Source organism: Argopecten irradians, unplaced genomic scaffold (assembly GCF_041381155.1).
Source record: "Argopecten irradians isolate NY unplaced genomic scaffold, Ai_NY scaffold_0977, whole genome shotgun sequence".
Lineage (NCBI taxonomy): Eukaryota > Metazoa > Mollusca > Bivalvia > Pectinida > Pectinidae > Argopecten > Argopecten irradians.
In genome coordinates this window covers 5901-22242 of record NW_027188444.1, presented here as the reverse complement: position 1 = coordinate 22242, position 16342 = coordinate 5901, and the positions used below count along the sequence as shown (strand labels likewise).

Here is a 16342-nt window from a genome sequence, read left to right as displayed (position 1 = left end):
ATACTTTGTTACATAACCCCAGGTTCAGTGTACGAATAACCAAAGTATTCTGCAAAAAAAAAAAAAAAAAAAATAGTTACGATAATTGTTAATGATGTATCATGTATATCTCGGTTAACCCCAGGTTCGCTCCGTTTTATGTTACATAACCCCAGGTTCGCTCCTGTCCAGTATCATGGATTTAGTAGATATAATTGACAAACACTTTTGTAAAAGTTCTGGTATATTTATTATGTTAACAAGAATGATATAAGGTTACAATAAAGTACACTGATATGTAATTTTGGAACAGATACTTCAGTAGCTGTTCTGTTATGATATTAGTAGAATGTCGATACGTTAGCTCATCTGATGAGATCGTACTGTACTTGTAATAGTTACGAAAGTTAACTAGACAAGCATATCCAACTGCAGATTCGTCACTTACGAATGTTCTTGCATTGGATCATTTCATTGATTCTATCCCAGATTCTGATATAAGACTGAGGATAAGAGAGCTTAGGCCTAAAAATATCAATGAAGCAGAAACCCATGCTGTAAGGCTTGAAGCACATAGACTAGCTGATAAGCAAAGGGGAAAATCTGTTCATACAAACCAAAAACCTATCTATCAAACACAAACCCAGTCTCCACCTCAGTATATTGAAACTGAAGGTGAACACGTAAGTGTAGGTGCACTGACAAGAAGTATACTTTCTCTGGAAAGAACTACCAAACATCTTATCACTAGTTTGGGTCAAAACAATGAGAGAAATCCTCAAAGTCAGAGCCGACAGAGAAGTGTATGGAATGGAAATGGTAATCAAATAAACCAAAATCCATTCCATCAATCTCAAAATCAATCTTTTAGACATCAGTCAAGGGGAGGTAATCCACCCCATGGTAAACCACATTATTCAAATAACCAGAACAGACAAGGTGGTCAGCATAGCAATTTGAGAAACCAACCTTTTAGTCAATCTGGGCAGTCTCATGGATTTACGAACCAGAGACAAGGGAGACAACTCTCTACTAATTCCCATACAAATGACAAAATAGATCCTACATACTCTAGCACTAGTCAATCCACTGATCAAAATGGTCAGGGAAACTTTTAAAGGCTGAGTTCGAGGGTCAGAAGTCAGTGTCATTTCAGGAAAGACCCGATAACATAACTATAGGCAGTTTAAGTAATAGCAAAGATGGGTTGTTTGTTCCTATTAAAATTGGAACATATAGATTACCTTTACTTGTAGATACTGGTGCCTCAGTCACTATTCTCAGTAAAGAGTATCTAGAAAAGTTAGATCCAAACAAAACCATAGCAGTACAGCCAATATCATTAAATATGGTTACTGCAACAGGGGAGAAGAAACCCTTTATTGGAAAATGTTGTTTAGACATAGATCTAAGTGGTCAACAACTAAAGCATGATTTTCTCATTGCTGACATTAAACTGAATGGAATATTAGGTCTAGATTTTATGACCAAACATTCAGTAGATATTCTCTTGAATAAAAACTGTTTATCAGTTAAGGGAAGAAATGTTCAATGTTTACGATTTCAAAATGAAATTGAACCTGCGTGTAGCAGAGTTGCTATAGATGAGGATATAGAATTACCTCCAAATAGCGAAACTATTATTTTGGGGAAAATTATTGACCCCATATTTAGAGACGAAATGGCAATTGTGGAACCAACATCCAATATGGTGATGAAGCACCAGGTGTTGTTAGCAAAAGCTGTTGTAGACCCTAGTTTGGGGACAGTGCCATTGAGAATCCTAAATATGAAAGAGGAAAAATGTAAGTTATACAGAAATTCTGTAGTGGCTACACTGGATGTTGTAAGTCATATTTCTGATATATCCCCCGTAGAAGCATGTGTGAATGAATTAGATATAGGGAAAGAAAACCCTACTAATGATATTGAACTACCTGAACATCTTACCCAATTATTTCAAGAGTCTTCTGAAAATCTCAAACAAACTGAGAAAGAAGCATTGAAATCTCTTTTATATGAATTTAAAGATTCATTTTCCAATTCATCAGATGACATTGGTCTAACTAATCTAGTTGAACACAAAATCAACACAGGGACACACCCTCCAATCAAACAACCACCAAGACGTATACCTATAACTCAAGTAGAACAAGTTGAGAAGGAAATAGAGTCTATGGTTAATAAAAATGTTATTGAAAAATCTGAAAGTAGCTGGAGTTCACCTATTGTCTTAGTGAAAAAGAAAGACAATACTATAAGATTCTGTATAGATTACAGAAAACTTAATGAAGTTACTATCAAAGATAGTCACCCTATTCCCAGAATAGATGCTACTCTAGATGCCCTAGGTGGATCTACATTGTTTTCAACATTAGATCTTAAAAGTGGGTATTGGCAGGTGAAAGTAAAACCTGAAGATAGAGATAAGACAGCATTTAGTGTTCCTGGGTTAGGACTTTGGCAATTCATTACTATGCCTTTTGGTCTATGTAATGCCCCCGCTACTTTTGAAAGATTAATGGAAAGAGTTCTTTCAAAACTGTCATGGAAAATATGTATGGTTTACCTGGATGACATAATCATCTTTTCCAAAACATTTTCTGATCACTTGCAAAATCTCAGGCAGGTCTTCACTAGGCTTCGTAATGCAAACCTGAAAATGAGTGGAAAGAAGTGCAAACTATTACAAAAACAAGTCAGTTTCTTAGGTCATCTTGTTAGTGAGGAAGGCATTAGTACTGATCCTTCTAAAGTAGAGGCAGTTAAAAATTGGCCAACACCCTCAAATGTTAAGGAAGTAAGAAGTTTCCTTGGCTTATGCTCATATTATAGGAAATTTGTTCATAAATTTGCTGACATTGCAAAACCTTTGCACAAACTCACAGAAAAGAGTCAGAAATATGTTTGGACAGCAGATTGTCAAAATGCATTTGACAAGCTGAAAAGAGCTTTAACAAATTGTCCTGTATTATCATTTCCAATGAAAGATCAAGGTATCTTCATTCTGGATACAGACGCTTCCAATATTGGTATGGGCGCTGTGTTATCACAAGTACAAAATGGGATAGAGAAACCCATATGTTACTATAGCAAAGTCTTCAGTGCTGCTGAAAGACGTTACTGTGTTACTCGTCGAGAACTTCTAGCAATTGTTAGTTCAATTAAAAACTTCCATCATTATTTATATGGACATTTTTTCAAAGTTAGAACTGACCATGGAGCTCTAACCTGGCTCATTAATTTCAAAAATCCTGAAGGACAAATTGCTAGATGGTTCGAGTTCTTAGCAACATATCAGTTTAAGATTGAACATCGTGCTGGTCGATCACATGGAAATGCAGATGCTCTTTCCAGACGACCATGTTCATCAGAAAATTGTCAACACTGTACAAAGGCAGAGGAAAGGTACACAAATATAACTGAAACTACTACACCAGTTAATGTGGTTACCAACTCAATAGCTGATTGTTGTCCTGTCTGTACACGTTCACAAGCACAGGGTTCTGGGAATTCAGACTCTTTTACCTCAGGTACAGCACAGGGTTCTGAGAATCCAGATTTATTTACCTCAGGTACAGCACAGGGTTCCGAGAATCCAGACTCGTTCATCTCAGGTACAGTCCCTGTAGATAAGAAAACTCAACAATTAGACCAACCAATCTCACAAGATTGTGTTTATCAAGCACAAATTAAGGATGAAAACCTTAGTTTAGTCATGAAGTGGGTGAAAACTGTTAAAAGACCAGAATGGAATAATATATCACACCTCAGTGAAGAATGTAAATACTACTGGGTGAGATTTGATTCATTATGTCTTACAGACAATATTCTCTGTCATAAATGGGAAGATGTACAAACCAAATATCAAATGGTTCTCCCAAAGACATTACATAGCTTAGTACTCAATGAGCTACACAACAAAATATTAGGTGGCCATTTAGGTTACAAAAAGACTTTATCCAAAGTTCGTGACAGATACTTTTGGTATCATATGTCACAGGATGTTAAACATTGGTGTATGAAATGTGACCAATGTGCATCAAGGAAAACTCCTAATAAGAAAGCAAAAGCACCTTTGCAAAAATATAATGTAGGAGCACCTATGGAAAGACTAGCCATAGATGTCCTTGGCCCATTACCTTTAAGTAAAAGGGGTAATTCTTATCTCTTGGTCGTTGGTGATTATTTTACCAAATGGGTAGAAGCTATTCCAATGAGGAACCAAAAAGCTATTACCATTGCCCAAAAACTAGTAGAAAGGGTAATTACAATATTTGGTGTTCCCATGGAATTACACTCAGACCAAGGTCCAGCATTTGAGAGTGAAATATTTAAAGAAATGTGTCATATACTTGGTATAGAGAAAACACGTACAACACCATACAGGCCTCAATCTGATGGTATGATTGAACGTGCAAATAGGAACCATTGAAAATATGCTCTCAGCTTTTGTAGATGAAAATAAGAAAGATTGGGACGAAACATCATATACCCTCTAATGATGGCGTATCGATCCAGCAATCCATGAATCCACTGGTGTTTCACCTTGTTGAGATGGTCATTTGGGCCGTCAAATCAATTTTGCCCATTGATCTCGTACTGGGGAGCGGGTTAACCTTTAACAGAAACCACATGAATTAGCATCAGAGTATGCATATCAACTTGCAAAATCTATTGAAGTATAGAAAGCAATACACAATTTTGCAAAGAAACAAACTGAACCTTTCAGCCGCAAACATGCTCAATGAGAATACAGTAAGAAAAATAACAAACAGAACACTTTGTAAGAGGCCAAATGAACTGTCTGTCGTTGATTATATTAATCCTCCCCAATTTTAAAAAGGATAATGATAAGCAAATTAGCACTAGCGCCATAGTGAATGGCAAAGGAACCCTACTATAATAAACATAAACGAAGAATGTAATGATGGTGATTCAAAGTCAGAATTAAAAAAGGTCCTCCAAGTGTTAAAGTAAAAGTGGTTCATCCAAATGACAGTACACAAAACCTATGACAAGGTAGATAACAAACGCCAAATTCGGTTTATAAAGAGATTATGTATTAATTACTAAGTTCTTTGAATATCTTTCCATATCATGATATTAAAAAATGTCCAAAGAAATATACACATCCGCACAATAAAAATGACTTACCTGTGTCTTGCAATACCTTTCAATACCGATGTCCAGAGTAAACCCTATGTGGCATAGTGCGACCATATTTAGAGTCATTCACACAAGAAGCTCATGTAAGAAAAGCACATTGAACAAGGGCATACCATATTGCGAATTTTTTCGTATGAGTAGGCCTAGCTAAATGAACTGGCGACTAAATGAAACACACGGAGCCTTATTCCGCAAGCAATGGATGCAATGCACTCCGCTATTCAACGCCCCCAGTTAAAATCGCACACTAAAATGCAATATAAGGATCGCCGGATGAAGCAGGTATTGAAATATAAATACTGTGTTTCCAAACTGCCAGTAAGTGCAGGCAAAGTTAAAATCATTCCATTAAGGGGAGAAAAGTAACCGGAACGTTCCGTAAGCAGAGGAAGGACGTAGTTATGATTGAGATGAAGGCAACAACACCAACCCTCCACACTTCCAAGCAAAAAGGCTAATCTACGCCTATCATTGTGTTTGTAATATCCTACCAAAGTAATTTCCGTAAGTAAGACATAGGTCTATCAACTTGCTGAGAACGGCTCACAATCAATCTCTTCCTGCAGTGCATCTGTCCAGGGTTCAAGATCTGAGCCCACATCACTACTCATACCAAATAACCAGCCGACCGTGTTTCTCTAAAACGCCATTGTGAATCAATTAATGCTAATGGACAAATGTAACTCTGTATCTTCTTCAACATCGCCATCAACCTCGCATCCGCTACTACTTATTGGTCTTTCGTTTTTGCAGCATCACGGCCTATTATATTAGTGTACCGGTTTCAAACTGGCTTTACTAGGCCCTAGGCAGTAAAAGGGATGCATGTTCTCCAATTTGTGTCAATCCTATGACTCATGGCCTCCTAGACTTTTGAGGAAATTTCAGTTTTCCTACTAGTGAAAAAAATTCATCAGACTGTTATCTGTAAGGCACGTTAATGAGGAGAAGAATTAATATTCCTGTTGAATTCCAATACTGGGAAGTAATAATGAGTTACCTCTTAGAGACGCGGTACTGTGTAATGGAGGCCAACCGATGTAAAACCGGATATTGAAGCTTAAATTGCTCCAGGAGTTTCAAGACAACCTGTGGCAATCCAAAATGATTTTTGTTCATGAATATTCCGTATCGAAAACCAGTTAGTATCAACGCCATGAAGGTTGCACTCCCTCTGTTCATTAACGATCCATGGTCAGGGATAGGTTCTAGGTAAACAATGAACGCCATATCAAGAAGCTATGGTAATGACTGTTACTTCATAGAAATAGAAAGTGGTGCGCAAAATTTTTGACTTTTGTGTTATTGTTGTTCTTCGTAATTGATCCGAGCTTCACCGATGATTATTCTACACCCGCTGCACTCAATTCCCCACGCTACGAAGTGGAATTTATTGAAACCGCATGCATAAATTTTATTTATGGAGCTGAGTGGGCTTGAAAGTGATTATGTGGAAAACGAAGATTAAACTCTCTTCTACAGAAGCTTTTGGGACAGACAATCCTGAAATGAATGAACCAAAAAAGAAATTAGTAAATAGTGGACATATGGTAAAATATTATTAAGACACGATTAATTTATTGAGTTGGATTTCATTTGGTTCTTGTATGCATTTAGTCATTACAAAGTGAGTATAGATTTGTAATATAATTATAAATAATAAATCATTCAAATGACATATAAATTCATGAATTAGTGCTTTAATAAGTGAATAACTTTCTTGTAGTAGTTGTATATTAAATGTAATATAATTTAAGTAGATAGGCTTACTTTATTCATTATTGTATCATCTAGACATATCCTCATGTGCATGGTTTCAAGTTGGGCATAGCAGACCTTGACGAGAAGAAAATACATATTTATTATAACTTAATAAAATAGTTTGTAAATAATTAAATAAATAATTATTCAAATTGATTATACAATGTAAATATAGAATTATGTGTGATTTGTAAATATTCTATATGTTTAAAATTATGAAAATGGTAGTTTCATTAATACTCAATGTCTATCCGAATACTTGTTAAGCTTAAAAGCTATATCTTTACAATGATTATCCACGCCATTTTGCAGAATTTTGAAAAAATTGCTGTTTTAACTTTATAAACCTGTGTTTGTAACCTTTGCTTGCTCGTTCTGAAGTGAGAATCTCAACGCATAGAATTTTTGCGCACGTGCTCAACTAATGGAAATTTCCAGTTAACCTAATTTAATATTACGTCATTCGGGAACGAATGCTTCACGAAGGAGGGGGCAATGTTACGAATATTACATTATCTACTTTTTAGCAGATAATCATAATATCTATGTTTATAAAACATGAGATATATCCTGACGTAAATATATTATACTTGATTTATTACGGAAATTCCCGACAACTTTGACATGGCGGATCGACCATGCCATTCAAAATGGCGAGATTCATCAACTTTGATTCAGACGATTGAAAACGATTACAGGTCGATTATCTTACCTTATACTGTAAACGAAGCATGTTTAGATTCTTCATTATGTTATTAATTCGTGTATTATTGTTGTATGCACTCTAAACCATCAGAAAGCCCATTATTCTGCGAAATTCCATGACAGAGAGCGGCGGTTGTTTACAGTTTGGCGGAATCTAGATTGTGACGTCACAACATGTAAGCTCGATTCTGATTGGTCAATAGGGTCTCGGCGGCGAGTATAAAAGGCCGTCCGAAACGTCAAAACGTCAGTTCGATTTTCGACTCACACTCTGCTGGTCATAACCTTCAGACTTCACAACCTTACCTTAGAGGATGTCGTCAGTTCCACCTAAACGATGGGTAGGCATCCAAGATTGTTTGGTTTCTCAATACTAGTGTTCTATATATTCGAGCATTACTTACTATTTACGTTAACGTCATCTTACGTTGGTTTACCTACACAACGACGTGATGCATTATGGGATACTCCCAAAAGCAGACGATATACGTTGTAAAGGAAACAATGTGAATATGATTCTAACTTATAATTGAAATGCTTACAAGTTGATGTGATACGATCCAAGGGAAGCAACCTCTACAGAAATTAGTAGCACAAGTCATTTTGGCTCTATTATTTAGATTTTTATCATAAATGATCGTAACTATTACAAGTACAGTACGATCTCATCAGATGAGCTAACGTATCGACATTCTACTAATATTATAACAGAACAGCTACTGAAGTATCTGTTCCAAAATTACATATCAGTGTACTTTATTGTAACCTTATATCATTCTTGTTAACATAATAAATATACCAGAACTTTTACAAAAGTGTTTGTCAATTATATCTACTAAATCCATGATACTGGACAGGAGCGAACCTGGGGTTATGTAACACCCGTTAAAAACGTTACATTTACGATCCGCCATGTCAAAGTTGTCGGGAATTTCCGTAATAAATCAAGTATAATATATTTACGTCAGGATATATCTCATGTTTTATAAACATAGATATTATGATTATCTGCTAAAAAGTAGATAATGTAATATTCGTAACATTGCCCCCTCCTTCGTGAAGCATTCGTCCCGAATGACGTAATATTAAATTAGGTTAACTGGAAATTTCCATTAGTTGAGCACGCGCTATGCGTGTCAAGGTTTATTTTCAAAATTCTGCAAAATGGCGTGGTTGAGATTCTCACTTCAGACGAGCAAGCAAGAGACCGTACAAACACAGGTTTATAAAGTTAAAACAGCAATTTAATTAAATTAATGCATTTCATTTGAAGTGAATATTTACATAATTAATATCAATATGTACATAAATGGATAATCATTGTAAAGTAAATATAGCTTTTAAGCTTAATCAAGTATCCAGCCGGATAGACCATTGAGTATTAATGAAACTCCATTTTCATAATTTTAACATATATGAATATTTACAAATCCCTATTCTATATACATATATCAACAATTTGAATAAATATTTTATAATATTTACAACAATATAATAAGTTATAATAACTGGTATTTTCTTCTCGTAAGGTCAGCTATGCAAACTTGAAACATGCCATGAGGATATGTCTAGATGATAAAAATGAAGAAGTAAGTATTACTTACATTATCTTACATTATATACAATTACTCCAAGAATATATTTATGCACTAATTCATGAAATTATATTTCATTTGAAGATTATAACTTATAATTATTTACAAATCTATCTACAATGTAATGACTAATGCATACAAGAACCAATATTCAACTCAATAAATTAATGTCTATAATATTTACAAATGTCACTATTCATATTTCATTTTTGGTTCATCATTCAGATGTCGTCCCCAAAGTTCAGTAGAAGAGATTTAATCTTCGTTTCCACTATCACTTTCAATCCACTCAGTTCATAAAATTCTGCCTCCGTCAATAATTCACGTAGCTGGGGAATGGTGCAGGGAAGATTCCTCCTGGTGATGCTCGGACCATTACGAAGAAAACATAACACAAAGTCAAACATTTTGGCACTTCTATCTAAGAAGTAACAGTCAATACCATGCTCTTGATATGGCTTCATGTTACCAGAAACCATCCCTGCAAGGATCGAAGAAGGATCAACCTTCAGGGTTGTACAACTGGTTTCGAATCTTCGACCACCAACATTTAGTATGCACCGGTTGTCTTGAAACTCCTGGAGCCCTTTAAGCTTAATATCGGTTTTACTGGTTGGCTCATACACAGGTAGAGTAACATTATCTCCAGATGGATTCACAGGAATATACTCTTCCTCATTCACAGTACCCGTTGATGAAATATTTCCACTAGTGAAAACTGAAATTTCCTCAAATTCAGGAGTGATTATGGATGACACAATTGGAGCCTGCTCCTTTTCTGCTGGCAGAGGTAACAATATACTAGGCGTGCAGACACTAATAGAGGGAGATGATGGCGCTGATGAAGAAGATACAGATAAATTGTCAATAGCTTTAAATGATACATGGCGAATAGGAACACGGGTGTTCTTTGTAGGTTGAGATGATGGCTCAGAACTGACCGGCAGATGCTGAGGAGAGATTGTAGTGGCCGTACTCACAGTTGAAGACAATGACTTCTTAGGACTCTTGGTAGGCAAATCAACAAAGATGGTAGATTTCCTTTTTGGAGTGTGAGGGGTGGTGTTGCTGCCTTTCTTAAGCATCTTCTCTGTAGGAAGTGGTATTTCCCTCATGACTGTTTTCACTTTGCCGCTTCTGGCGATTTGAAACCGTCTAAATTCCTCCTGTTCCTCCGGACCATATTGCATGTTGGTGCGTTTTACTGGCGTAATAGGGGCATTGCATCCATGCTTGGAATCAGGCCTGTTCATAAGTCGTTTACATTGCTGGCACACATACGCAAAATTCGAATGTTGCCCTGTCATGTGCTTTTCTACATGGCTTCTTTGTGGTGACTCAAAATGGTCGCATATGCCACATAGGTATCTCTGGACCTGTAATGACAGAATAGCAAGCCAAGGTAAGTATTTTATAGTGGTAAGTATTTCTTGGATATAATAATATCTTGATATGAAAGATATTCAAGAATGTAATAATACTATCTCATTATAACCATTTGGGTTTCTTATCTCCCTTGTATGGTTTGAGTAAGTCATGATGAACCACTTTAACTTTACACTTTGGGCCTTTCTTTATTCTGTATAACACATCATTAATTCTTTGTGTTATTATGTAGGGTCCTTGCCATGGGCAGTGTAATTTCTTCCCTAATCCTTTAAATTGGGGATAATATAACCAGACAGCGTCATTTGGCTCATACAAGTGTTTGTGTATCTTTTTACTGTATTCTTTGAGCATGTTTGCGGCTGAAAGGTTCAGTTTGTTTCTTGCAAAATTGTGTATTGTTTCAATAGATTTTGCAAGTTGATATGCATACTCTGATGCTAATTCATGTGTTTCTGTTAAAGGTTTAACCCGTCCCAGTACGAGATCTATGGGCAAATTGATTTGACGGCCAAAGACCATCTCACAAGGTGAAACACCAGTGGATTCATGGATTGCGGATCGATACGCCATCATTAGAGGGTATATGTGTTCGTCCCAATCTTTCTTATTTTCATCTACAAAAGCTGAGAGCATATTTTCAATGGTTCTATTTGCACGTTCAATCATACCATCAGATTGAGGCCTGTATGGTGTTGTACGTGTTTTCTCTATACCAAGTATATGACACATTTCTTTAAATATTTCACTCTCAAATGCTGGACCTTGGTCTGAGTGTAATTCCATGGGAACACCAAATATTGTAATTACCCTTTCTACTAGTTTTTGGGCAATGGTAATAGCTTTTTGGTTCCTCATTGGAATAGCTTCTACCCATTTGGTAAAATAATCACCAACGACCAAGAGATAAGAATTACCCCTTTTACTTAAAGGTAATGGGCCAAGGACATCTATGGCTAGTCTTTCCATAGGTGCTCCTACATTATATTTTTGCAAAGGTGCTTTTGCTTTCTTATTAGGAGTTTTCCTTGATGCACATTGGTCACATTTCATACACCAATGTTTAACATCCTGTGACATATGATACCAAAAGTATCTGTCACGAACTTTGGATAAAGTCTTTTTGTAACCTAAATGGCCACCTAATATTTTGTTGTGTAGCTCATTGAGTACTAAGCTATGTAATGTCTTTGGGAGAACCATTTGATATTTGGTTTGTACATCTTCCCATTTATGACAGAGAATATTGTCTGTAAGACATAATGAATCAAATCTCACCCAGTAGTATTTACATTCTTCACTGAGGTGTGATATATTATTCCATTCTGGTTTTTTACCAGTTTTCACCCACTTCCTGACTAAACTAAGGTTTTCATCCTTAATTTGTTCCTGATAAACACAATCTTGTGAGATTGGTTGGTCTAATTGTTGAGTTTTCTTATCTACAGGGACTGTACCTGAGATGAACGAGTCTGGATTCTCGGAACCCTGTGCTGTACCTGAGGTAAATAAATCTGGATTCTCAGAACCCTGTGCTGTACCTGAGGTAAAAGAGTCTGAATTCCCAGAACCCTGTGCTTGTGAACGTGTACAGACAGGACAACAATCAGCTATTGAGTTGGTAACCACATTAACTGGTGTAGTAGTTTCAGTTATATTTGTGTACCTTTCCTCTGCCTTTGTACAGTGTTGACAATTTTCTGATGAACATGGTCGTCTGGAAAGAGCATCTGCATTTCCATGTGATCGACCAGCACGATGTTCAATCTTAAACTGATATGTTGCTAAGAACTCGAACCATCTAGCAATTTGTCCTTCAGGATTTTTGAAATTAATGAGCCAGGTTAGAGCTCCATGGTCAGTTCTAACTTTGAAAAAATGTCCATATAAATAATGATGGAAGTTTTTAATTGAACTAACAATTGCTAGAAGTTCTCGACGAGTAACACAGTAACGTCTTTCAGCAGCACTGAAGACTTTGCTATAGTAACATATGGGTTTCTCTATCCCATTTTGTACTTGTGATAACACAGCGCCCATACCAATATTGGAAGCGTCTGTATCCAGAATGAAGATACCTTGATCTTTCATTGGAAATGATAATACAGGACAATTTGTTAAAGCTCTTTTCAGCTTGTCAAATGCATTTTGACAATCTGCTGTCCAAACATATTTCTGACTCTTTTCTGTGAGTTTGTGCAAAGGTTTTGCAATGTCAGCAAATTTATGAACAAATTTCCTATAATATGAGCATAAGCCAAGGAAACTTCTTACTTCCTTAACATTTGAGGGTGTTGGCCAATTTTTAACTGCCTCTACTTTAGAAGGATCAGTACTAATGCCTTCCTCACTAACAAGATGACCTAAGAAACTGACTTGTTTTTGTAATAGTTTGCACTTCTTTCCACTCATTTTCAGGTTTGCATTACGAAGCCTAGTGAAGACCTGCCTGAGATTTTGCAAGTGATCAGAAAATGTTTTGGAAAAGATGATTATGTCATCCAGGTAAACCATACATATTTTCCATGACAGTTTTGAAAGAACTCTTTCCATTAATCTTTCAAAAGTAGCGGGGGCATTACATAGACCAAAAGGCATAGTAATGAATTGCCAAAGTCCTAACCCAGGAACACTAAATGCTGTCTTATCTCTATCTTCAGGTTTTACTTTCACCTGCCAATACCCACTTTTAAGATCTAGTGTTGAAAACAATGTAGATCCACCTAGGGCATCTAGAGTAGCATCTATTCTGGGAATAGGGTGACTATCTTTGATAGTAACTTCATTAAGTTTTCTGTAATCTATACAGAATCTTATAGTATTGTCTTTCTTTTTCACTAAGACAATAGGTGAACTCCAGCTACTTTCAGATTTTTCAATAACATTTTTATTAACCATAGACTCTATTTCCTTCTCAACTTGTTCTACTTGAGTTATAGGTATACGTCTTGGTGGTTGTTTGATTGGAGGGTGTGTCCCTGTGTTGATTTTGTGTTCAACTAGACTAGTTAGACCAATGTCATCTGATGAATTGGAAAATGAATCTTTAAATTCATATAAAAGAGATTTCAATGCTTCTTTCTCAGTTTGTTTGAGATTTTCAGAAGACTCTTGAAATAATTGGGTAAGATGTTCAGGTAGTTCAATGTCATTAGTAGGGTTTTCTTTCCCTATATCTAATTCATTCACACATGCTTCTACGGGGGATATATCAGAAATATGACTTACAACATCTAGTGTAGCCACTACAGAATTTCTGTATAACTTACATTTTTCCTCTTTCATATTTAGGATTCTCAATGGCACTGTCCCCAAACTAGGGTCTACAACAGCTTTTGCTAACAACACCTGGTGCTTCATCACCATATTGGATGTTGGTTCAACAATTGCCATTTCGTCTCTAAATATGGGGTCAATAATTTTCCCCAAAATAATAGTTTCGCTATTTGGAGGTAATTCTATATCCTCATCTATAGCAACTCTGCTACACGCAGGTTCAATTTCATTTTGAAATCGTAAACATTGAACATTTCTTCCCTTAACTGATAAACAGTTTTTATTCAAGAGAATATCTACTGAATGTTTGGTCATAAAATCTAGACCTAATATTCCATTCAGTTTAATGTCAGCAATGAGAAAATCATGCTTTAGTTGTTGACCACTTAGATCTATGTCTAAACAACATTTTCCAATAAAGGGTTTCTTCTCCCCTGTTGCAGTAACCATATTTAATGATATTGGCTGTACTGCTATGGTTTTGTTTGGATCTAACTTTTCTAGATACTCTTTACTGAGAATAGTGACTGAGGCACCAGTATCTACAAGTAAAGGTAATCTATATGTTCCAATTTTAATAGGAACAAACAACCCATCTTTGCTGTTACTTAAACTGCCTATTGTTATGTTATCGGGTCTTTCCTGAAATGACACTGACTTCTGACCCTCGAACTCAGCCTTTAAAAGTTTCCCTGACCATTTTGATCAGTGGATTGACTAGTGCTAGAGTATGTAGGATCTATTTTGTCATTTGTATGGGAATTAGTAGAGAGTTGTCTCCCTTGTCTCTGGTTCGTAAATCCATGAGACTGCCCAGATTGACTAAAAGGTTGGTTTCTCAAATTGCTATGCTGACCACCTTGTCTGTTCTGGTTATTTGAATAATGTGGTTTACCATGGGGTGGATTACCTCCCCTTGACTGATGTCTAAAAGATTGATTTTGAGATTGATGGAATGGATTTTGGTTTATTTGATTACCATTTCCATTCCATACACTTCTCTGTCGGCTCTGACTTTGAGGATTTATCTCATTGTTTTGACCCAAACTAGTGATAAGATGTTTGGTAGTTCTTTCCAGAGAAAGTATACTTCTTGTCAGTGCACCTACACTTACGTGTTCACCTTCAGTTTCAATATACTGAGGTGGAGACTGGGTTTGTGTTTGATAGATAGGTTTTTGGTTTGTATGAACAGATTTTCCCCTTTGCTTATCAGCTAGTCTATGTGCTTCAAGCCTTACAGCATGGGTTTCTGCTTCATTGATATTTTTAGGCCTAAGCTCTCTTATCCTCAGTCTTATATCAGAATCTGGGATAGAATCAATGAAATGATCCAATGCAAGAACATTCGTAAGTGACGAATCTGCAGTTGGATATGCTTGTCTAGTTAACTTTCTAATAGATTGAGCTAACTCGGATAGAGTTTCATCTCTACCTCTAGTTCTAGTTTGGAGTCTTGCTCTGAACATTTCAGAACGTTCAATAGACCCATATCTGATGTTTAAAATATTCACCAGAGAATCAAAGTCTTGTCGCTCAAGGGGACTTAACTCTGTAAGAATGGCTCTAGCATTGCCACCTAGACAACCTGCTAAATACAGGGATTTTTCTCTATAGTCCCAATTGTTAATATCAGCAATGATTTCAAATTGGGAGAGATATTCTTCAAAATCTTCATTCCCATCATAGTGTTGGGGTTTTAATTTTGTATATGATTTACCAACATTTATATGTTCATGTGGGGGTTCATGTCTATGTATGAGCCTTGATGCTGTGTGGTTTTCATTTCTATTAGAACTATTATAATAAGGAGTACTGTGGTTCACATGACTTCTCAAACCAGATCTACTTTCCTCATTTATACTAGCTCTTTGATTACCAATTCTTGTTTCAATATGATTGATATGATCTTTCATAAACTTCGACTCTTCAGAAAGAACATTTAACTTTTCACTAATAAGATTGATTGCTCTTAATACCTCATTATTTGTATTTTCAGAGGAAGAATTCATTACTGGTGTCTGATTATTCGAGCATTGAGAATTATGAGAAGAATCAAGTTGATCAATGATACGAAATCTGGGAGAGCAAGACCTCGGCCTATTCTGGATAATAACTTCACCTGATTCATCCATTGTTTACATTAAAATTACCAAAAATATTTGAATGTTTGTTCTATATATCTTTTCCACCTAGATACAGGAGAATATATATTATCAAAAAGAAAATAAATCCTGCCGACGACGCCAATGTAACGTTTTTAACGGGTGTTACATAACCCCAGGTTCGCTCCTGTCCAGTATCATGGATTTAGTAGATATAATTGACAAACACTTTTGTAAAAGTTCTGGTATATTTATTATGTTAACAAGAATGATATAAGGTTACAATAAAGTACACTGATATGTAATTTTGGAACAGATACTTCAGTAGCTGTTCTGTTATGATATTAGTAGAATGTCGATACGTTA

General features: G+C 36.0%; 1 protein-coding gene across 4 annotated transcripts; it reads left to right on the top strand.

Annotated features, from left to right (window-relative positions):
* The first annotated feature begins 10086 nt into the window (after nucleotides 1–10086).
* Nucleotides 10087–16032, top strand: LOC138313842 (uncharacterized). Of its 4 annotated transcripts, none has more exons than XM_069254112.1 (5): nucleotides 10087–10220; nucleotides 11060–11177; nucleotides 12044–12216; nucleotides 13014–13100; nucleotides 15871–16032. In XM_069254112.1, the coding sequence occupies exons 3-5, from the start codon at nucleotides 12058–12060 to the stop codon at nucleotides 15940–15942; spliced, it is 318 nt and encodes a 105-aa protein (XP_069110213.1). In that variant the 5' UTR covers nucleotides 10087–10220; nucleotides 11060–11177; nucleotides 12044–12057; the 3' UTR covers nucleotides 15943–16032. The 4 variants fall into 4 exon arrangements, 3 of the variants coding, with proteins under 3 accessions (XP_069110213.1, XP_069110211.1, XP_069110212.1); XR_011207273.1 differs by lacking the exon at nucleotides 10087–10220 and adding an exon at nucleotides 10472–10611 and having other exon boundaries at nucleotides 12044–12099; XM_069254110.1 differs by lacking the exon at nucleotides 10087–10220 and adding an exon at nucleotides 10472–10611.
* Nucleotides 16033–16342: the final 310 nt, after the last annotated feature.